Source organism: Eptesicus fuscus, chromosome 25, assembly GCF_027574615.1.
Source record: "Eptesicus fuscus isolate TK198812 chromosome 25, DD_ASM_mEF_20220401, whole genome shotgun sequence".
Taxonomy (NCBI): domain Eukaryota; kingdom Metazoa; phylum Chordata; class Mammalia; order Chiroptera; family Vespertilionidae; genus Eptesicus; species Eptesicus fuscus.
Window position 1 is genome coordinate 361,420 of NC_072497.1, and position 23,564 is coordinate 384,983.

Below are 23,564 nucleotides of genomic sequence, written 5' to 3' on the forward strand. Positions count from 1 at the left end.
AGGGACAGACAGGGGGAGACAGGGGGAGACGGGGACAGACAGGGACAGACAGGGGGAGACAGAGGGAGACAGGGGGAGACAGAGGGAGACTGAGGGAGACAGGGGGAGACAGGGACAGACAGGGGGAGACAGTGAGCAGACTTGCAGGCACTGGGCCCAGGTGTAACGAACGCCCGGCCTGCAGACGGCCGCGCCCACAGCAGGGAGGCCGGTCTTCCCGCTCTCCTGGGGGCCCTGCCTGCGGCCCCTCCTGACACACAGGCCAGGGCGACAGCCGGGAACTGCCCGAGTGTCACTCGCCCGCTGGGTGCACAGGCCGAGGGAGGGCTGGGTCCGGGCACCCACTCCTCCGTGCCCCGGGCTCCCCGCTCCCAGGAGCCCTGCCCCCGGACGGAGCGGAGCCAGGGCCTACCTCGGAGAAGAAGGCGGAGAGGATGAGCAGGCTGATCCAGTGAATGACCCCGGCGAACTGGAAGGCGCTGGGAACTGCAACACAAGGACGGGCCGAGGTCAGGAGCGAGGACGTGGCACACCGGGCAGGAGGTCTGGAGGGAGCCCGGCTGAGCCGCCAGGGGTGTCTGAGAGAGGGGGCGGGAGGGGCGGGCCGCCAGGCCATGCTTTCCTCTACAGCCCCCGCCCCCCAGGCTGCCTCCAGGCTCCAGCCCAGCCCTGCGGTCTCAAGGGGCTCGTCTCCCGAGGGGCTCAGGGAAACCCGGGCTTTCGGACCAGACCGGGGCGGCTCGTCAGAGGGAGACAGAGGGAAGGCCTCGCCGTCAGCCAGAGCGCCACACTGAGTGGGGCCTGAGGCCGCTCACTCAGACATTTCTCTCTGACGAGGAGGTGGTGGTGTCGGCCGGGCTGTTTCAGGGAAGAGGCTGGAAGGACGGGAAGAGGGAGCCGGGGGCCGGGGAGGCCAGCCCCCAAAGGTGGCAGAGCACGCGGCTGGGTCTGCCACGCTGCCCAGTGGCTCCTTCCCGTAGCCTCCGAGCCAGCGAGGAACAGCCAGCCCCACCCCTGCCACGGCACCGGCTCCAGAGGCCTTTACACACAGGAGCCAGGTCAGCTCCGACCGCACGGCACATCTGCCGGGGCGGACCCGAAGCAGGTGCCAGGGCCCAGGACAGAACCGGGGCTCCGACGGAGACTGGGGGTGCAGGTGCTCCCCGGAGGACATAGCCAGGGGGCTCTGACGGAGACTGGGGGTGCAGGTGCTCCCCAGCGGACAGGGCCAGGGGGCTCTGACGGAGACTGGGGGTGCAGGTGCTCCCCAGGGGACATAGCCAGGGGGCTCTGACAGAGACTGGGGGTGCAGGTGCTCCCCGGAGGACAGGGCCAGGGGGCTCTGACAGAGACTGGGGGTGCAGGTGCTCCCCAGGGGACATAGCCAGGGGGCTCTGACAGAGACTGGGGGTGCAGGTGCTCCCCGGAGGACAGGGCCAGGGGGCTCTGACGGAGACTGGGGGTGCAGGTGCTCCCCGGAGGACAGGGCCAGGGGGCTCTGACGGAGACTGGGGGTGCAGGGTGCTCCCCAGAGGACAGGGCCGGGGGGCTCTGACGGAGACTGGGGGTGCAGGTGCTCCCCGGCGGACATAGCCAGGGGGCTCTGACGGAGACTGGGGGTGCAGGTGCTCCCCGGCGGACATAGCCAGGGGGCTCTGACGGAGACTGGGGGTGCAGGGTGCTCCCCGGGGGACATAGCCAGGGGGCTCTGACAGAGACTGGGGGTGCAGGTGCTCCCTGGAGGACAGGGCCAGGGGGCTCTGACAGAGACTGGGGGTGCAGGTGCTCCCCAGAGGACATAGCCAGGGGGCTCTGACGGAGACTGGGGGTGCAGGTGCTCCCCGGAGGACAGGGCCAGGGGGCTCTGACGGAGACTGGGGGTGCAGGTGCTCCCCGGAGGACATAGCCAGGGGGCTCTGACGGAGACTGGGGGTGCAGGTGCTCCCCAGAGGACAGGGCCAGGGGGCTCTGACGGAGACTGGGGGTGCAGGTGCTCCCCGGAGGACAGGGCCATGGGGCTCTGACGGAGACTGGGGGTGCAGGTGCTCCCCGGAGGACAGGGCCAGGGGGCTCTGACGGAGACTGGGGGTGCAGGTGCTCCCCGGAGGACAGGGCCAGGGGGCTCTGACGGAGACTGGGGGTGCAGGGTGCTCCCCGGGGGACATAGCCAGGGGGCTCTGACAGAGACTGGGGGTGCAGGTGCTCCCCGGAGGACATAGCCAGGGGGCTCTGACGGAGACTGGGGGTGCAGGTGCTCCCCGGAGGACATAGCCAGGGGGCTCTGACGGAGACTGGGGGTGCAGGTGCTCCCCGGAGGACATAGCCAGGGGGCTCTGACGGAGACTGGGGGTGCAGGTGCTCCCCGGAGGACATAGCCAGGGGGCTCTGACGGAGACTGGGGGTGCAGGTGCTCCCCAGGGGACATAGCCAGGGGGCTCTGACGGAGACTGGGGGTGCAGGTGCTCCCCGGAGGACATAGCCAGGGGGCTCTGACGGAGACTGGGGGTGCAGGTGCTCCCCGGCGGACAGGGCCAGGGGGCTCTGACGGAGACTGGGGGTGCAGGTGCTCCCCGGGGGACAGGGCCAGGGGGCTCTGACGGAGACTGGGGGTGCAGGTGCTCCCCGGGGGACAGGGCCAGGAGAGATGCTGGCAGCACGTCCTGGGCAGGGGCCTAATGTGCTGGGAACACGAGCTGCTCCCCCTCTGGCCAAGCGGGGCCGGCACCCAGCTCAGAGCGGCCTGGGCTGCAGGACGAAGCCAGGGTCACCGCAGGGGCAGGTGGACCCACAGCCGCCCCCGAGCTCTGGGGCTGGGGGACCCGGGGGTGGCAGACACCAGAGCTCTGAGGTTGGGGGGCCCCGGGGGTGGCAGACACCAGAGCTCTGAGAATGGGGGACCCCGGGGGTGGCAGACACCAGAGCTCTGGGGCTGGGGGCCCCGGGGGTGGCAGACACCAGAGCTCTGAGGTTGGGGGCCCCGGGGGTGGCAGACACCCGAGCTCTGGGGCTGGGGGACCCGGGGGTGGCAGACACCAGAGCTCTGAGGTTGGGGGGCCCCGGGGGTGGCAGACACAGGCCTGGAGCGGGGAGGGCTGCGATCCTAGGCTCCAGGTGGGGGACTCGGGGTCCCTTGGCGTTGGGCCCACATGACCCTTAAAAACGAGCCAGGAGGCGCCGTGAGCAGCAGGGGGGGGGGCTCTGAGGCTCCGGTGACTCCGGAGACATAAACCCCCGTCGCTTCTCCGGGGAATCCGGGCCTTTTCACGGCCGCGGCTGCGTTAAGAGCGGGAGGCCTCTGGTGTGTTTTATGGAAGGGAGATGCCTTTGTGAGCTGCTCTGGACCTCCCCCCGGTCCCTCTCCCGGAGATTCCATTCTAAGCCCCATTCCAGCGTCGGCCAGGCCCCAGCCTCCCCGGTGCCTGGCAGCCCACCCCAGGGAGAGGCTCGCTGGGGGCGGGGGCGGGGGCAGACCTCGTAAAACAGACGGGCGGGCGCGGGAAGGAGAGCCCCCACGTGGTTAACTGCAGGCGGGCCGCGTGCACACGTGCAGGCCACCTTGGGCCTGAAGATTCTCTGACTGGAACCCAGGGAGCTGACGGACCCCCCTGTCGGCGGCTGGTGGGCCTGGGAAGGGCCTGGAGGCGTCTGAGAAACAGGTCCTGGGCCCGCTCTGGGGTGGGGTCTGCAGTCCTGGGTGTGGCCGAGGCAGGAAAGGAAACCCTGGTGCGGGGCGGGGGTGGGGGGTGGGGGAAGGGGGGGTGGGGGTGGGAATAATCTCCTCTCTAATGTCTCTGGCCTTGAACGACCCACCTTCTGAACTGGGGACCTGTGAGCACCAGGAGTCTACAGAACCACCCCCTCAGGCAGAGCCGAGTCTCACCCCTCCCCAGGGCACCCACTGCCTCCCCCCCCGCCCCGCGAAGCCCTGCAGCCGGGATGTCCAGCAGACACTCAGTGGGCCTCCAGCACCCGGAACCCGGACCAATGGCCGGGACGGGGGAGGCCAGCCGGCCCTGCCGTAACCTGATTTCCGGGTCTTCAATCCGGTCTGCACAGTGGGAGGCCATCAGGCCTGCCCCTCCCACGGGGCTGCCCGAGGTCCGAGGACAGAAAAGCACTCCCGTGGGGAACCGCACCCCGGTGGCGGCTGCCGTGGGTGACCAGGGGAGCTCTCCTTAAGCTACAAAAACTCCAGCCCAGACCATTCCAAATGGGAGTAAAAGAAGGGCACGCAGGGGTCCCCAACAGGTCTGACCTCAGTTTCGGGTGGTGGGATGCTGGGAGGACACGGGAGCGGCCACACAGGGTGAGGGGGCACCGATGCTGGGGTGAGAGGCTGCCCGGTGTCCTCCCGGCGATGGGGGGTCACTGCCGGCGGGGAGCCCCGGTGGGTGCACAGTGAATATCGACATCAACGTATCTGACAGGCCCCCCCGGCTACTCACACTGGAGAAGCTTTATATCTATTAGCAGCTCCAGGGTCAGCAGAATCACCACCAATATTACACAGGCTACCAGGACACTGTTGAGACTGGCACTGAGCAAAAATACCTGCCACGCGGCTGCTCTCTTCCCGCAGCACGGCCTCAGCCAGGTGGACCTGCGGGGACAAGAGTGGGGAGGAGGCGCTGAGGGGGGGCCCAGAGGCCCTGCTCTCAACCCCCACGTCCCTCTCCCACCATCTTATGCGGGAGGCTGCGGAGTCGAATTCCGAAGAGGGTCTCTACGGGCACCTGACCCACTCCCGTCAGAAACTCAGGATGCGGGGCACAGGGGTGCCGTGCGGGGGACTGGAAGGCTGAGGTCAGGGAGGCGCCGGAGGGAGTCAGGGAGTCCTGCCTTCGGCTCCAGTCACGGGGCCAATGAGGCTGTAGCTGGTCTAGAAGCACCCTGAGCCCACAGAGCTGAGGAGGACGATGGCCCACACACTGGGCCACCCCCTCCTTCCTGTCCAGGGGGCGGACAGCCGTGCCCAGCCCCTCCTTCCTGTCCAGAGGGGGCGGACAGCCGTGCCCACCCCCTCCTTCCTGTCCAGAGGGGGCGGACAGCCGTGCCCACCCCCTCCTTCCTGTCCAGAGGGGGCGGACAGCCGTGCCCACCCCCTCCTTCCTGTCCAGAGGGGAGGACAGCCGTGCCCACCCCCTCCTTCCTGTCCAGAGGGGGCGGACAGCCATGCCCACCCCCTCCTTCCTGTCCAGAGGGGCCGACAGCCGTGCCCAGCCCCTCCTTCCTGTCCAGAGGGGCGGACAGCCGTGCCCACCCCCTCCTTCCTGTCCAGAGGGGAGGACAGCCGTGCCCAGCCCCTCCTTCCTGTCCAGAGGGGAGGACAGCCGTGCCCACCCCCTCCTTCCTGTCCAGAGGGGCGGACAGCCGTGCCCAGCCCCTCCTTCCTGTCCAGAGGGGAGGACAGCCGTGCCCAGCCCCTCCTTCCTGTCCAGAGGGGAGGACAGCCGTGCCCAGCCCCTCCTTCCTGTCCAGAGGGGAGGACAGCCGTGCCCACCCCCTCCTTCCTGTCCAGAGGGGGCGGACAGCCGTGCCCACCCCCTCCTTCCTGTCCAGAAGGGCGGACAGCCGTGCCCACCCCCTCCTTCCTGTCCAGAGGGGCGGACAGCCGTGCCCACCCCCTCCTTCCTGTCCAGAGGGGGCGGACAGCCGTGCCCAGCCCCCCAGATCCCAGGGTTCCCCACTCACAGGCCGCCCAGCGAAGCCTGTGGAGCCCCAGCTGGGGCCCAGGGACCCAGCAGGATGTGTTCTAAATCTCTGGAGTGGAAGGCGCGGTCCTGGGCTCTGGGGGAACGCCAAGACTGGGGTTCAATCCCCCGCTCGGGACGCGGGTCCCAGGAAGGCGGCACTAACCTGGGGACACGGGGAGTGGCCACTGGGGGACGGGCCAGGCGTGTCTGTCCGGGCGGCAGGAAGGACGAGGCATGAAGCCCACCTCCCGCTCAGAGGGGCAGCCCTGCCACCTGTCAGAGGCCCCGAGAAGCCAGGTGCACCCCCCCAGGTGCTGTCAGCTGCGCTGCTTCTGTGCACGGAAGACCCCTGAGCGTTAAGCAGGTGGCTTCGCTCAGCTGACTGCTCTGCTGATCCATCCTCACCCCCTCTCCCTCCCTCCCCTCCCACAAGTGCCATCCCTGCGCCTTCCCCAGCCCTACCTTCACCCTTCACACCTCTCCACCGTCCCCGCTCACACGGCCCTCCCTCAGCTTCCTGTCAACTCCTCCACGGCCACAGGCACGGCAGGTCTCAAAGGAGACCCAGCTCCAACTCCACACCCGCTAACCCCCGCCGATGCGTTCACTGCCCCCGGAGTGTGAGCCAGCACCTTCCGGTCACGGCTGTGACGGGCGCTCCGGATGGCATCGCGCTGAGCAGCCAGGCTGAGTCCGGTGCCGGGGGCTCTCTCGGCTGCAGCCACTTGGGGAGCAGGACCGAGGACGCCGAGGCCCCGGCACAGAGCCGAGCGGAAGGAGCAGGCGTCTGGCTGCCCGGGTGTCTGGAGATTCCAAACTGCTAATAAAACGGCCTCTGAGACCCGGAAGGGTCCGACATTCCGGGGAGACGGTGTTTGAGCAGAAAAACAGGATGTGTCCAGCGTCAAAACGTCCAAGTGGTTAAAGAACGACTCGAGGAGCTTCGTGGGCCCAAAGGGAAATGGGCACGGACTCTGCGGTTTTTTCTTCATCCTCATGCGGGACCTGTTACTTTTGTTTTGTTTTGTTTTTTAATATATTTCTTTATTGATTTCAGAGAGGAAGGAAGAGGAACATCCATGATGAGAGAGAACCATGGATCGGCTGCCTCCTGCACGCCCTCACTGGGGATCGAGCCCGCAACCCGGGCATGTGCCCTGAGCGGGAATCGAACCCAGGACCCTTCAGTCCGCAGGCTGATGCTCTATCCACTGAGCCACACCGGCCAGGGCGGGACCTGTTTTTTATTTTGGCTTTTTCCTTTTCAGAGAGAGAGGAAGGGAGAAGGAGAAACATCAACGTGAGACACAAACGTGCCCTGGTGACGGGACGATGCTCCCACCGAGCCACCGGCCAGGCTGACTTCAGTTCTTCTGTTGTTGTTGTTTCTGAGAGGAAGGAGAGGGAGAGGGGGAAGCGTCCGTGATGAGAGAGGGTGATGGGTCCCGCACGCCCCGCACTGGGGATGGAGCCCACACCTGGGTCTGTGCTGACTTCCGCTCCTGAAGATACTGTCCTTCCGCCTCTTCAGCATCAGCCCAGCCCACCCGGCCGCCAGAGGGCAGGCGTGTCCCCGCCTCCAGCTCCCGGAGCGGGAGGGCAGCGCCGCGGCCAGTGGGCTGCCGAGGCCTGAGCCCGGAGCAGATGGCCGGCCCACGGGGGCCGTGTTCCACGTGCGGTCCCACCAGCCCTCCGGAGGCCGCAGAGATCCCGGCTGGGCGGGCACCGACTGTGCCCGCCTCTGCTCTATGTACTTGGCGTCCCGCTCAAAGCTGGAGAGAGCGGCTCTAGCACATTAAGTGAACTCTGGCCACGTCTGATGGCTCCACGTGAGGCAAGGCCGCGGGAGTGGCCCTGAGGGGCGGGCGCTGAGCAGCCCTTCCTGAGGGGGCGGGCCTGGTGCCGGGATGCAGGGCACGCTGGCTCCTGTGGGGCCTGGGCCCCCACGCCCAGAGCCACACGATCCGGCCCCCACGCCGCAGAGCCACGCGACCCGGCCCCCACGCCCAGAACCGCGCGATCCGGCCCCCACGCCGCAGAGCCACGCGATCCGGCCCCCACGCCCAGAGCCACGCGATCCGGCCCCCACACCGCAGAGCCACGCGATCCGGCTGCGTGGCTGCCAGGCCAGCGAAGGGGAAGGCTGAGCCATGGGAGGGAGCACTCAGGGCTGTGGAGACCCTCAGGTCGCCCCCGCCCGTGCTCACAGGCCGTGCAGCCAGGGGCACAGCAGAGCCCACCGCCCGGTAGGCAGCCAGGCAGGCAGCCCTGCCAGCCCTGCACTGAGCGGCTCACCCCTCACGGCCCCAAGAAAGGAAGAGGGAGGGTCCAGGGAGTCGGAGCGGCCTGGCCACAGGCATGGAATGAGGTCCAGAGCTCCGGCTGGCCTCCTGCCTGGCGCCGACCACGGCCACGGCCGGGCCAGAGGCTAGAACCCTTCTGGTGGCCAAGCTCTCCCACAGGGATGCCAACTACAGCCCTGCACCCGCCCCCAAACGCACACCATCACAGCACCGTGCCTCACGGACGGGGAGCTGAGCGCGCCTGGAGCCCAGGGGCACACCGGGGACGGGAGCCCGGGACCCCGCGTCCCCAAGACGCTCCGCTCTGATGCTGACGGGCCTGGACGGCACGGGCTCGGCGGCGTCTCACTGGGAGAGCCCCGAGGCCCGCTGCAGTGCCGTGGCCGTATCTGTGCCCAGGACTGAAGCGCTGCCGGGGAGGCCACGGCGCTGACTGGAACCCAGCGTCGGCCACCGCCCGGCGTCCCGTCTGCGGACGTGACCGACGCCGTCAAGCCCTGAGGACGGGCCGGGGCTGCGCCGAGCACTTCGCACACGTCACCTCATCCCGTCTCTGAAAAGGGGTTCCTTCTTCAGCTGCCTCCTCTGTTGACAAACAACTGAGGGGACAGCTTGACCTCCCCATCTGTTCCCCACCTTCCCATCTGGGGCCACTGGTGTCTCCAAACACAGCCCCGGGGACTGGCCCTCTGAGCGCAGCCGCTTCCTGACCCCCGCCGGGAGCAGCATCCCCAGCCGTGCTGGGCTGCTGTTCTGAAATATTAAAAATAACGTGTGAACCCCGGCACGGTGCTTACTGAGCAGCTGCCGTCCGCCCACGGCGGGATGTGGGTACAGGGGCCTCAGACAGGGGCTCACTGTCCACAGGTGGGAAGGGCCGACCTTCATTCCGTCCGCCCACGGGTCAGGCGCTACCACATCCCACTACCCCGCTGTGTGGGTGCTGAGCGCCCCGGGTGGCGGCCGTCCCGCACGGAGCCTGCGGCCTTGCGAGCGGGTCTGACTGTGCCGGGGGCTCCGGGTCCCAGCCCGCTCGGGAAACGCACAGGAATGAGGGGGAGAGCAGGGGCGGGAACGAGCGCACGGGCAGGGCTTCCCCACACAGACAAGTATCCGCCTGGAAGAACCCCGGGCCCAGGGCCCAGGGCCCGCGCTGCGTGTGCGCACGGGGTGGGCGGGTTCCTCGCCCTCCGGGAGAACCGTGACCACAGCCACGTCCTGTCCAGCACCCTCTCTCCGTGCCCACTGCCGGGAGGAAGGCCACAGCACACAGGCCCAGGCGTCCGGCACACGTGCCTACCAGGAACTCACAGGCTGGGGGGAGGGGCCTCCCGGCCCTCGGGGGGCCTGGAGAAACGGGAGTTTCCATACAGCGTCAGCCCTGCACCCGGGGGAGGAGGGAGGGGGGGTCACGGAGTCTGCATTCGCTTGTCCCAGAATCCACGTTTCTTGCATCCTCAGAAATGACGAGCTCAGGCCAGGAGGTAGGAGCTGCCACCCCACTCGGGCGGCGCACCCCAAAACCCCTTCTGGGGGCACAATGGCCGACACGCCCCGCGGGAGGGGTCCAGGGCACTGCCCACACATCGCTGAAGAGCCTGACTTGGGAGGGAACCGAGTCCCCAGTGTTGGGAACTGCCCCCCCCAGGGTCTCTGTGCCTGGAGGGCTGCCTGGAGGGCTGCCTGGAGGAGGTGGTTTCCTAACAGGGTGGGTGGGTGGGTGGGGAGGGAGCCGGTGGCTAGTTTTCAGGCTTCTCTGTCCAGCTCTCTCTGTTCTCAGCTGTAGTTTGGCAAATCCGGGGTTGGCCACGCCCCCCCTTCCTGTTCAGCCAAAGTCCAGATCCAAGGAGCCTCCAAAGATGACTGGAGAACCAGAACCCCGTAAATTCAGCTCACTTTCCTTAAGTTCAAATGGCTCTCCCTCGCTCCTCCAGGCAGCGCTCAGAGGGGCTCCGCTGCCACGCCGTGGTGGCCCGGGTGTACACCCGTCCCTGGGAAGAGGTGGGACGTGGGGTTTATTCTGCTGAAAACCACGTATCTGTGAATTCACTCCTTAATCAATCAGTGGAAAGTCCTGGCAGTCCCTGGACTCCGAGAAAGAGGCTAACCTGTGCTGGTCGGAAAGAGACTGTGATCTGCACGGAGCCGCTATCCCTCTGTTAGGCGTCAGGACCCCGGGAAGCCTGCGTCCCCGTACAGGGGGAGGCCCCGGGTCGGCCCAGAGCCAGGGCACCGGGCTGTGCCGATTACAGATGGGTCCCTGTGGCCTCGAGAGAGTGGACTAATAAAGCTCACTTCTAACTTTTTTCTCCTTTGGGGGTAAAAATGATGCAGAGTTCACAGGAACGTCCAGACTTAACACTTGCAAAAGGTCATGGCAGGACGAACCTGCCTTTTAACCCTGAACCACAAACGGCGTTTCCTGCTCCTAAGAAGATGCTAAACTGTCCTGAGTCCGGAGGCAAAGCGGTCAGCTCAGGGTGACTGTGGAGGGTGTGGCGTTAGCTCAGAGGCGGCGGCCAGGACCACGGCCTGGAGCTCTGGCCCAGAGCCGGGCCCTCCGGGGCGCGTCCTGGACCCCGCACAGGTCGGGGTCCCCCCCATTCCCCCAAAGGGACCGGCTTCCGTTCTCTTCTAATCCCCATCGTCACATGGCCTCCCCCACCCACTCATGCATGCAGTCCCTCCTTCCTTCACCAACACCCCCTGTCCCGGGCTCGCAGGAGCTGACCCCTGCCCTGGGGAGCCCCAGGCCAGTGCGGGGACAGACCCCAGAACAGACCCGAGAGCCCATGGCACAGACGCTTTCTGAGCCGTGTCCCAGCGCCAACGTCCTCAGGTTCTGAAACGGGACACTGGAGAGAAGTGAATGGTGGGGCGCCGGGCCCCCGAAGCCCCCCCGTTTCCTGCAGGAGAGACCCAGCAGGAAGCGTGTCCGACCAGACTGGCACTGAAGCTTCTCAGAGAGCAGAACGGCACGCTCTGTGTTCTGCACCAGGAAGGGCAGGTGGGAATGTGGGGACACCCCGGGAGGTGCAGCCGGAGCCAAGAGGCCTCTCCCGCCCCGCGCAGCGTGCTTCCGCTTCGCTCCCTCCCCTGGCTTCCGTCCTGCGCCTGCTCTTCCTGCCTCCCTCCGGGAAGCCCTCTGGCTGCCAAGGAGCCCGCAGAGCCCAGAGCGACACAAACGCCTTCACCACGGACCCCACTGCGGTGGCGGCCGTGAGCCGAGCAGGGGCGATGAGCAGGCACAGAGTCGCCGGCGAGAGCCCAGACGCCTCGCCACGGACAAGCAGGTGCAGGGGCTCTGCCCCCGGTGGCTTTCCTCCCCTCGCATGGCCTGGCCAGGCGCTGTGGACCCCGGCCTTTCCTCCCGAGAGGCAACGTCTGCGCCTCATGTTGGATTCCAGCTCCCGGCCCAGACAGACAGGCACAAGGCCAGCCACCGCTCAGGTCAGGGCCCGCTGTTCCGATAATGGCCCCTGCCCTGGTGCCCGCCCTTCAGTGGAGACCACCACCCTGAGGACACGCCTGGGAAACTGCTGCATGTCCCACTGAGGTCTTTCCCTGGGACCCCACCATCCCCACCGGAGAGCCCTCGGGACGGAGGACCGGGCCTCTCCCACCTGCCCATGCCGTCCCCCCCCCCCCCGCCCCAGGCACTGACCGTTAGCTCCCTCACTCCCCAGCCCCCAGGCCGTCCTAACCTCTAGGACTTGGTCCTAAGCCCATTTCTCCTGGGAGTGACCTCTAGAACTGGGAGAGCTGCCGAATAACTGTTCTCGGGCAGCGCGGGGCCTGGCTCTGAATGCTGTCCGAGCTGAACCCAGGTTGGGTCTGACCCCACCGGTGAGGCCAGACACCGGGTGCTGTTCCCGCTGCCGGCAGCACTGCCTCCGCCAGGAGCAGCTTTCCTGGCACACCTGGGCGCTCGAGTCAAGCCAAGAGCCTCTGCCGTGGCCCTCACTGTAATCCCCCGATGGGAGAAGCTCTGCAGAGCCCCGTTCAGAAGCAAATGCAATGGCGGTGAGGCTGGGCCTCCGCCTCCTCCCGGCCAGCTGGTTGTGGCTCCCCCTCATCTTTCCCCCCACACACACACCCCCACCTCCCCACCCACACACACACCCCACCTCCCCACACACACACACCCCGGCGGGGACGCCCGCAGGCTGCAGCCGTGCACCTTGCCCAACCAGCCTCCTTCAAGGCCTTTCCTGTTGGGAGATGCTTGGACCCTAGAGGCTTGAGGCTGTGCTACCGCTTTTGACCAACAGAGGGCAGCACCCCTCGCTCTCGCTCCTGCCTGCCTGGCCCTTTCCCGGGTCCTGCTGAACCTGCGCACAGCGCTCAGAGAAACTTGTATTTTCAGAGAAAGCCACTGGGTGGCGCTTCTAAAAAAGGTGCACGGTTTCACAGCTGTTGGGCCATTTCTCTCCGAAAAACTTTTTTTTTTGTTTGGAAAACACAGGGGCTCCAAGCTGTAAAAACGTAATTCTAACCAATACTTTTCACTAGCTCCCAAACAGCCCAGCAACCTTCATTTCTAGATTCAAAGCAGAGGTGGCTGGCCGGGGCAGTGCGGTCCAAGCCACTCCTCAGGGGCTCTGTGCCCTTGGGCGGGCCCTGCTCCCTGCGGTCCGAGCCTTAGGGAGACTCTCTGACTCCGAGCCAATGTGACTCGGACGCAGTGTCGGGCACCCGCAGGTGTTTCTCCAGGGGAAAGGGCCAGTGTGGGCCCCCCCCCCCCGCCCACTCAGCGCCTCGGCCCGTGTGCCTCCAGGGAGTTATGCCCCAGACGGCCCAGCACCTACCCTTCTCTTTGGTAATCCTCGTCCAGGTTCGACAGGAGCTGCGAGCCCGCCGTGGAGAGGTCGCCTGGGGCCAGGGGCAAGTCCCGATAGGCAAAGTTCGCCAGCTGCCCCGCGGCAGTGCTCCTGGCGTCCTCGTCCCCCGGCTGGGAGATGATCTCCACCTCGGGAATTCCTCCTCCGGCGGCGGGCCTGCGGGACGGGAGGACAGGCAGCCCCTCAGCCAGGCCTCTCTCACCCGCAGGAGGGCCCTGCCCGGGAGCTCTGCCGCTCAGGTCTCGGTTTCCCCACCGCTGAACGGACAGCAGCGCTCGGGGCGTCACCAGGAGGTTCAGAGCCGAACCGCCTGCTGCTCTTCCTCGAATCGCCCAGGGGAGTGAGGGGAGGGCGGGTTCCAGGGGACCACCAGGGGCGGGCGCTGCCGGGGCGCCCTTCACAGGTAGGTGCCCCGCCCGACTCCCGTCTGTGGTCTGTCTCAGGCCGTGCTTGGCTCCATCAGGCACAGCACCCTCCTCACCGCGAGGCTTTTACAAAAGGACCCCAGGTCCTCAGGCGGCACAGCCCAGGCGCGAGGCCACGCGTCTCAATAATCGAAACAACGGTGTGCGTGTTTATGGGGAACCCAGCTCCTCCAGATGTTTTCAGAAAAGTGGGTTCTGGGTTGAAGCTGGTCTCAAGGAAACTCGGGTTGTGGACAGAGCTTTCTGACCAGTGGGCTGTTCCCAGGTGACAGGTTCTGAGACTAGTCATATTTGGCTCTGCTTGGCCGGTGTGGCTCAGTGGTTGAGCGGTGACCTATGAACCAGGAGGTCCAGGTTCGATTCCCGGACAGGGCACAGGCCCAGGGTGGGGGCTCGATCCCTGGCGTGGGGCGTGCAGGAGGCAGCCGATCCATGATTCCCTCTCATCATTGGTATTTCTCTCTTTTCCTCTGAATGCAATAAAAATAAAAATAAATAATACTCAGGTCATGCAGCTGGCCCCTGGAAGGAGCCACGGTTGCCCCCGCGTGACTGAGCGCCCGCTCAGCGCCCAGGGCGCAGCTCCGTGCGACTTACCGTGGGCTGCTCATGTTGAGGCGCAGCCGGAGCCACGGGTTCCTTGGGGTCTAGCGGGGCTCGGCTGCCCGGAAGCCTGTGGTCGGCATTTCCCAGCGGGCCTTCTCCCAGGCCCACACGCACGGCACCCTGAAACAGACCAGTGCAGAGGAGTGTTACGCGCCGGCCATCTGAAAGAGGAAGTTCCTCACCGTAAAGCTGGACAGACTCTAGGCTTATCCTCTGGGGACAACACGCAGGAGCTCCCGCTTGCTGCGAGATGAAGCAACGGGCGCGAGTGACAGCGGCTTCCTGTCACACACAGAGGGCAGAAGAGCCAGGCTCTCCGACGTCTCAGCCACGGCTCTCCCCACCACCCATGCTCAAGAAACCCGGGTAATGTTATGTTTCAGCTGCAGGAATCGCAATGATAAGGCCTGTCTCAAAAACCTCGTGTTCCGGGGGAGAAACCAAGATGGCGGCAAAGGTAAACGCCTAAACTGCCGCCTCGCACAACAATTTCAAAACTACAACTAAAAGACAAAACGTCTACCACCCAGAACCACGGGAAAGCTGGCTGAGTGGAAGTTCTACAACTAGAAGGAAAGAGAAAGGAGCACAAACGCGGAAAAGCTGAGGTATGGAGGCGCGTGAATCGGGCTGGTGGCGGGCGACTGGGAACGCGGCTTTTTTTCAACCCGAAGGGAGACAAGCTCCCGATCACTCTGAAATCCAGTTTCTGGGGAGACGTGGAGGACCCAGACGCCTACGGGGAGAAGCTGGACTGTCAGCCATCAGGTCGGAAAGTGAGGGTGACTTTTTTGCAGAGGTGCACCCAGCAATCATTGTTTACTGGGTTGGAGCGCGGGATGCGGGGACTTGGAAACGCGGAAAGGAAAGGCAGAAAAGGCTGACGGCAGCCATTGCTGTTTGCCACGCCCTAGCCTAGTGATGCCCTGAGACCCCGCCCCGCACATTCTACAAACCCGCCCAGGCTCCACACAATGGCTTTTGCATATAAACGGCCTGCCCTGTGGCAGCTCAACCAAATTAACTGCAGCTCCAGTCAGACTGCTCCAAAACCACCAAATCCCAAGCAAAGAGGAGAAAACTGTAATCCTTGCCGAAGCCGGTGTGGCTCGGTGGATAGAGCATCGGCCTGCGGACTGAAGGGTCCCGGGTTCGATTCCGGTCAAGGGCATGTACCTTGGTTGCGGGCACATCCCCAGTAGGGGGTGTGCAGGAGGCAGCTGATGGATGTTTCTAACTCTCTCCCCCTCTCCCTTCCTCTCCGTAAGAAATCAATAAAATATATTTTAAAAAAAAGAAAACTGTAGTCCTTGCTGTAACTCCTGCTGGGTGGCCTCAGACAGTAGCTGACCTGCACCCCATTGGAGATCCAGACACTAGTGTATCTAGTAGTCGGTGTGAGACGACACCAGAAATCAACTACTCTCATAAGGGACACATTCAATCCAGCTTCTCCCCGTAGGCAGACTCAGTGAGCGCCAAAGCCCCACTGAAACAAGTCCTGCCCCATACGCATGTCTCCAGCACAGCAATTCTTCTGTTACAGACACAGCGGGTCCTCACAGCCAATTGGCCTGGAGGTCAATTACTCCCAGTGACACCAACAACAATCAAGACGTAACTACAACAAGGCTGTACACTCAGTCCACAAAGGGTTGCACCAAGAATGTCCACCTCAGGTAACTGGGAGGCTGAGCCGTTGGGCCATATAGGACACCTAGCACACAAAGCCACCCTACCAACTCAGGGAAGCAGCGAAAATGAGGAGACAAGGAAACAGATCACAAACGAAAGAAATGAAGGAGAACAAACGACTGGACATAGAGTTAAAAACCACAGTTATAAAGTTTTTCAAGAATTTCCTAGAAAAGGCCAATAAATTTAACGAGACCCTCGAGGATATGAAAAAGGACCAACTAGAAATTAAACATACACTGACTGAAATAAAAAATATTATACAGAGACCCAACAGCAGACTAGAGGAAGGCAAGAATCAAGTCAAAGATTTGGAATACAAAGAGGCAAAGGACATGCCTCCAGAGAAGCAAGAAGAGAAGAGAATTCAGAAAGTTGAAGATAGTGTAAGAAGCCTCTGGGACAACTTCAAGCGTACCAACATCAGAATTATGGGGGTGCCAGAAGAAGAGAGAGAGCAAGATGCTGAAAACCTATTTGAAGAAATAATGACAGAAAACTTCCCCCACCTGATGAAAGAAATAGACTTACAAGTCCAAGAAGCGCACAGAACCCCAAACAAAAGGAATCCAAAGAGGACCACACCAAGACACATCATAATTAAAATGCCAAGAGCAAAAGACAAAGAGAGAATCTTAAAAGCAGCAAGAGGAAAACAGTTAGTTACCTACAAGGGAGCACCCATACGACTGTCAGCTGATTTCTCAACAGAAACTATGCAGGCCAGACGGGAATGGCAAGAAATATTCAAAGTGATGAATAGCAAGAACCTACAACCAAGATTACTCTACCCAGCAAAGCTATCATTCAGAATTGAAGGTCAGACTAAGAGCTTCACAGATAAAAAAAAGCTAAAGGAGTTCATCACCGCCAAACCAGTATTACATGAAAAGCTGAAAGGTATTCTTTAAGAAGAGGAAAAAGCCGAGGCCGGTTTGGCTCAGTGAATAGAGCGTCGGCCTGCGGACTGAAGGGTCTCAGGTTCGATTCCGGTCAAGGGCACGTGCCTTGGTTGCGGGCACATCCCCAGTAGGGGGTGTACAGGAGGCAGCTGATCAATGTTTCTCTCTCATCGATGTTTCTAACTCTCTATCCCTTTCCCTTCCTCTCTGTAAAAAATCAATAAAATAAAAAAATAAAAAAAGAAGAGGAAAAAGAAGAAAAAAGTAAAGATAAAAATTATGAACAACAAATACATATCTATCAACAAGTGAATCTAAAAGTCAAGTGAATTAAAACTCTGAGGAACATAATAAACTGGTGAATATAATAGAATCAGAGGCATAGAATGGGAGTGGATTGATAATTCTCAGGGGGAAAGGGGTGTCTGTGTGGGGGGTATGGGAAGAGACTGGACAAAAATCATACACCTATGGATGAGGACAACGGCGGGGCGGGGGAGGTAAGGGCAGAGGGAGGGGTGGGAACCAGGTGGAGGGGAGCTAAGGGGGGAAAAAGGGAGAAACAATTGTAATAATCTGAACAATAAAGATTAAATTTTAAAAAAAAACACACCTCGAGATCCCACCAACGTCTTCCTCCCGTTTCTGTTTCCATCTGGGAATTCTGCCTCTGTCTTCCTGGCCTCCCTCTCCCCTCGCTCACACTGGTTCTGTCTCAGCTTCCCAGAAGCCCTTCCCTCGGCCACAGTCCCATGTCCCTCCTCATTTGCACAGCGAATGCCAGCTCGTGTTTCTGGAGGTGCTGGCTGATGACTTCACACCCGCACCCTGTGACCTAGCTGCTGAGTTCTGTGCCCTCTTCGCACACGGGAGTGACCGCCCCACGCAGGAGACTCAGTTTACTTCTCTCTACCTGCCCGGCTCCTGCCCCCTCCCACACACAGACCCGGTGTGGACACGCACAGAACTGCGCGTGACAGCCCTCAGTCCCTCGCCACAGAGTGCAGGGCAGAGCGGAAAGACGGGGGGTTAGAGACCGAGTCCGGTTCTGAACAAGACGCTGGTGCATCCGGCAGGATGCGAGAGGAGCTGCCCGACAGGGGAGAGGACACTGCCAGGGCGGCGGCTAGGGGGCTGTGCGCCCTCCGTGCGGGGAGGGCCTGGCTGGACACAGGGAGGAGCCTGGGCGCTGGGGTCAGAGGAGGCCCAGCTGAGGGCGAGGGCTGGGCCCGGCCAGACCGGCTCCGCGGAGGGTCCCGTCACTGTTGTGCTTGAGACGAGGAGCAGAGCTGGTAGTGTCCTCTCTGCCCATCCTGTCACGGTGCCCAACGCGCGAACGTGCGCAGAAGACACCTGCTGAACTGATGGGTCTCCAACGTGTCTGTGAAGTGTGCGGCTGAGGGAAGGGCTGAGGGAGGGCTGCAGGGCTGAGGGGAGGGCTGCAGGGCTGAGGGGAGGGGCTGCAGGGCTGAGGGAGGGGCTGCAGGGCTGGGGGAGGGGCTGCAGGGCTGAGGGGAGGGGCTGCAGGGCTGAGGGGAGGGCTGCAGGGCTGAGGGAGGGGCTGCAGGGCTGGGGGAGGGGCTGCAGGGCTGAGGGAGGGGCTGCAGGGCTGAGGGGAGGGCTGCAGGGCTGAGGGAGGGGCTGCAGGGCTGAGGGGAGGGGCTGCAGGGCTGAGGGAGGGCTGCAGGGCTGAGGGAGGGCTGCAGGGCTGAGGGGAGGGCTGCAGGGCTGAGGGGAGGGCTGCAGGGCTGAGGGGAGGGCTGCAGGGCTGAGGGAGGGGCTGCAGGGCTGGGGGAGGGGCTGCAGGGCTGAGGGGAGGGGCTGCAGGGCTGAGGGGAGGGCTGCAGGGCTGAGGGAGGGGCTGCAGGGCTGGGGGAGGGGCTGCAGGGCTGAGGGAGGGGCTGCAGGGCTGAGGGGAGGGCTGCAGGGCTGAGGGAGGGGCTGCAGGGCTGGGGGAGGGGCTGCAGGGCTGAGGGAGGGGCTGCAGGGCTGGGGGAGGGGCTGCAGGGCTGAGGGAGGGGCTGCAGGGCTGAGGGGAGGGCTGCAGGGCTGAGGGAGGGGTTGCAGGGCTGAGGGAGGGGTTGCAGGGCTGAGGGGAGGGCTGCAGGGCTGAGGGGAGGGCTGCAGGGCTGAGGGGAGGGCTGCAGGGCTGAGGGAGGGGTTGCAGGGCTGAGGGAGGGGCTGCAGGGCTGAGGGGAGGGCTGCAGGGCTGAGGGGAGGGCTGCAGGGCTGAGGGAGGCACACCTGGAGTTTGCTGAGGGAAAGGAGCCAACAGAGATGAAGGGTGGACCGTGTGAGTGCGTTCTGACACGGGTGGAGGGACAGAGCACAGTTACCGGCTTAGAAAAGGAAGAATAATTCCCCCTGGGGTGGAGGGAGAGCAGGAGCGTGAGGAACGCTCTAGAGAAAGCACACCACCTGCTGGGAGAGGAGTGATGGTGGTCACGTGGTTTAGGGCCCATTTTCCCGAATCTACACGATGCCATCGACCGCCCCGTGTTATCCACGTGCCGTGGATTCTGCCCACAGCACAGCGAACCGGCCTGGCGCAGGGACTCTCCCTAAGTTTTTACAATAACTTCAAAGCGTATCGTTTTAGGCCCAGTTTACGGAGATTTTACAATTCACAGAACAGGGCTCGGGAGGGGGCCCTGGACCTGGACCCCGTCCACCTGACGCCACCGCGCTCTCCCGCCGATGCTCTGCCCCGCACAGCCCGGCACCCGGGAGCCGGCCGAGGAGGGAGACGGCGGCTTCCTCTGCAGACAGCCGCGGGTCCGGTGAGGGAACGGGGACCAGGAGGGAGCCCGGGAACCCGGGACATGCTTGTCCTCCACGGAGAAGGGAGGACAGAAAGGAACCGACAGGCGTGCGTCACGGGTTACCCACCGATGATGGTGCAGTGGCTCCACGGTCCGGGCGCCGGGAGTGCTGGGTCCCCCGGAGCCTGCTCTGCTGGGACCTCCCGAGCTCGGTGCACCAAGGCCACGCCAGGGATGACGGGCTGACAGAGGGGTGGTGGGGGAGCAGCCGGAGCCATCACCGTGTCCACAGGAAGCCACGCACTGTGAGGGCCCGGGCCAGGGGCCAGGACCAGGTGGCCGCACCGCAGGGACGGGGCTGAGGCCAGGCCCGTCCGCAGGGCAGTGCTGAGGGGTGAGCTCAGCCAGAGGAGGCAGGCGATCCACGCGGGCAGGGGCTGTGCCGGTCCGGACCAGGAGACACCACTGCGATCCCTGCTGCCCGTGTCCCTGGTCGATAACCAGGTCTCCAGGCTTCTTACAGCGCTCGCACTCACACCCGGGCCTGACTCACTCACTAGGGCTCTGCCCCCGAGCGCTTTCTCCATTTCGGGAGGCGCCGTGGCTGAGGAGTGCTGACCCCGAGTCACGGAACCTCAGGACGTGGCTTTCCTGAGAAACAGTCTTTGTAATCGGTCAGACGCGGTCATCCTGGACTGGGGTGGGCCCCGAGCCCCATGACAGTGTCCTCCTGAGGCCGCAGGGAAAGGCCAGGCGGAGGCAGATGACGCCACAAGCCGAGGACTGCTGAGAGCCCCAGGGAGGGGAGGGGGGCCCCCCTCGTCTCTAGAGGGCGTGTGGCCTGCTGCCACCCTGACCTTGCCCCTCTGGCCTCCAGACTGCACGACAATACACGTCTCCTTTTTAAACTGCCCGGCTGGGCTTCTTGGCTACGGAAGCCCCGGGAACCTACACGGGTGCTGAGGTCCTTCCCCCTCATCGGCACGTCAGGGGCCCTCCAGCCAGAGTCCACCCCCACATATAAGGGCCAAGAAAAAATGCCTGCGGAACAAGGGCACTCCCCAGATTTAAATGGAGGGAGAGGCATGATGCCCCGAGGCTGTTTACCGAGAAGGCTCAGGCTGGCTGGAGCTTGGCACACTTACCACGTGTCAGGAGGCAGCCTCGCGTTCTCTGCCTCTCGACTGACGTTGAGTCCACCTTAGCGCGATCAGCTAGATCGTGCTAAGCAAGCTCACAGGAAATAAACACCAGGCCGCAAACGTGTGGAAGAGGAGAAAGCTTCTCCTGCACTATCCCAAACGCCAGGGCCAGAATTAGCGACGGTCAGTTATAAGGGGTGCAGCAGGGAGTCGGGGCGCCTCCCAGCCAGCAAAGAGGAGGGGACCGCCCCTGCACCACCACACCTGTCTCCAGCTCCACACCTTCAGGCCAGGAGTCTGAGCCATTCATTCCATTACCCCGTTATGTTCTGGGATAACTTGTTACCTGAGTCATTCCATTACCCCGTTATGTTCTGGGATAACTTGTTACGCAGCAATAGTAACCATAACATGCCCACCAGTGTGGCTCAGTGGTTGAACGTCAACCCATGAACCAGGAGGTCACAGTGCGATTCCCGGTCAGGGCACATGCCCGGGTTGCAGACTCGGTCCCCAGCAGGGGAGGTGCAAGAGGCAGCCGATCCATGGTTCTCTCTCATCATTGATGTTTCTCTCTCTCTCTCTCTTTCTCACTTCCTTCCTTTCTGAAATCAATAAAAATATATATTTTTTAAAAAGTGACCATAACATCCCAATTGAGAAATGTTGGCCTGAGATATGAAAATGAGGACTGAAAAAACAACTGAAACGTACACCTGGAACGGTGACAGTGTTTATACATGAAACTGGGGGCTGGGGGACAACCGTGTGTGTCCGTGGCCACGGGCCCGGGCTTCCCGCGGAGTGTCATCCATTTCAGAGACCTCGTGTCCACAGGACCCGGACCCCGGCCTTCCGCGGACATCGGGATAGGAGCCCCGGGGTCTCCAGAGCGGACTCGGCTCAACACGGGGATGCTACCTGCCCGACCCAGGCCGTCGTGCCGCAGGTGAGCCTATGTCCACGACGGGACACCTGATCACGCTGCGGCTCCCGACGCAGACCCAGCGAGAGCTGCCAGCTGACCCATGATTCTCTCTCGTCCTAATTAAGGGTTTCGGCTGCACCAGGCTTTCCCCCCGCCAAACGCCATTCATCTACGCTCGACTTTTCCAGCAAACACCGCCAAGCACAATGGGGCGTTATTCTGCCCTGCTGGTTTGGGGCGCGGCACGGTCTGCGGTGGAGGAGTTACTCTGAGACGCCTACACCACAGAGCCAGTCCCGCCACTGAACACGAAAGGGAAAGGGCGTCCGGGCCCAGGGGAGCGAAGCGCCTCGTCCGGGGCAGGGCTCCGTCTGCGGCGCAGCTGGGGCCGGCCCCCGGGAGTCCTGATGCCTTGTGCGAGGCTTCTTTCCAGAGCTGGGGTGTGAGCTTTGGGAAAGGAGAGCAACTAGAGACAGCCTCGATGTTTTTCAGGACGTGAATGACATGGTTGCTTGCAGTCTACAGGAAGGCTCCTGCCTTCAGAAAGAACAAAGACTGTCCGTTGGAGGTGGGGGTTTTGTTTGTTTGTTTTAATCCTCACCCAAGGATATTTTCCCACTGATTTTCAGAGAGAGTGGAAGAGAGAAGGAAAGACAGAGAGAAATATCGATGTGAGAGAAACACACTGATCGGTTGCCTCCTGCACACACACTGACCAGGGAGTGGGCCGGGGAGGAGCCTGCAACCAAGGCACATGCCCTTGACCAGAATCAAACCCGCGACCCTTCAGTCCGCAGGCTGATGCTCTATCTACTGAGCCCGTGGTCGGCAAACTGCGGCTCGTGGGCCACATGCGGCTCTCTGGCCCCTTGAGTGTGGCTCTTCCACAAAATACCACGGCCTGGGCGAGACTATGTTGAAGAAGTGGCGTTAGAAGTTTAAGTTTAAAAAATCTGGCTCTCCAAAGAAATCTCAATCTTTGTCCTGTTGGTATTCGGCTCTGTGGACTCATGAGCTTGCCGACCACTGCCCTGAGCCAAACCGGCTGGGGCTGGAGGTGGGTTTTAAACCACAAGCCCACAGATAAACTTCCTAACAGCCACACACCCCTGACGACGGTGGCCCCTTACAAAGCGCGGAGCACCTGCCGGTCCTGTCGCAGAGCAGCCTCTGGGGGCGCAGCTGCCCCCCCACAACGGTAACCAACGGAGCTTTCTCCAGAAGCGTCATTTTGGAGCAACACACGTATTGTCAAAGCCACCGTGGAGGTGTGTGGGCACTGACACACAACTCCAGCAAAAGCACCGGGGATGCCCGTACCAGCCCCGCTCGTGCTGCTGCATTCCGACTTGAGAACTTGGGGGTAAGATGGTCTGGATTCTGTAACTCTCCCAGCTGTGCACATCTCCTGATTTCTGATGTCATCTTCAACTGATGAGGGACACCAAGCTTTAAAAAAGCAGGCAGTCCCTCCTTCGATCTTCATTCCACGTCCATGTCCTCTGTGCAAGGTGGGAAGCGGACAGGAGGCAGGCCTAGAACCTCGCGGCTCAGGACCAGCCCGTGACGAGGTCCGAAGAGTTTAACCATTTATTTCCCACGGACATCCTCGGAGCTCGTTTCACTGGGAGAAACGTCGTGAGAACAGGGGGGGAAGCTCCGGACGCTGTATAAAATCCGAACAGCTTCCTAGCTTGGTAGGCTTTCAAACTCCTTTCTAAAAGCATTACATTACTCCCCGCGCTCCTATTTTTAAAATGATTTCTATGTATTCCTCCTCGTTCCAAAATTTATTCTGAGGTGGTTAGCTCTCCCTGGGGGGCTGACTCCATTTTCCCACATAAAGCTTACACGGGCTCTCGGACTTATCAATACCTAGGAGGCAATCGGGTTTGAAAGGGCCAAGAAAAGCAACGTTTGGCAGCTAAAAGGTATGCATTACATTCCTACTATGTGTAACGCATAGTGTTAAATGCTGAGGAGGATGTTCTTAAAAGTGTAAGTCACAGCTGGCGTCCTGAGATAAGTTATTTATAATCTTCCTGCGCAGACAGGCTGGGTGCCGGGCGAGGATCTCACGCCACGTCCTCCCTGGGTGTCTCCCGCAGGCGCAGGCGCAGCCTCAGCACTCGCCCACCCCAGCCAGGAAGGGGGGCAGGGCAGGAAGGGGTGAAGGTGGTCCGAGACGGGGGGGGGGAGGGGGGGCTGCATGGACAAAGGCTCGGAAGAGGTCACACACTGGGAAGGGCCAGGGAAGTAAGATACTG

At 62.7% G+C, this 23,564-nt stretch overlaps 1 protein-coding gene across 1 annotated transcript in view; it reads right to left on the reverse strand.

Moving 5' to 3' along the window:
- The window catches only part of TMEM266 (transmembrane protein 266), a 33,329-nt gene extending 19,456 nt beyond the window's left edge, over nucleotides 1–13,873 (reverse strand). Inside the window, exons 1-4 of the mRNA XM_054713385.1 lie at nucleotides 13,860–13,873; nucleotides 12,805–12,993; nucleotides 4,446–4,600; nucleotides 413–486 (exon numbers count right to left, since the gene is read on the reverse strand). Coding sequence (XP_054569360.1) covers nucleotides 413–486; nucleotides 4,446–4,600; nucleotides 12,805–12,993; nucleotides 13,860–13,873 — 432 coding nt within the window. The remainder of the gene's footprint in view (nucleotides 1–412; nucleotides 487–4,445; nucleotides 4,601–12,804; nucleotides 12,994–13,859) is intronic.
- Between the last annotated feature and the right edge of the window lie 9,691 nt (nucleotides 13,874–23,564).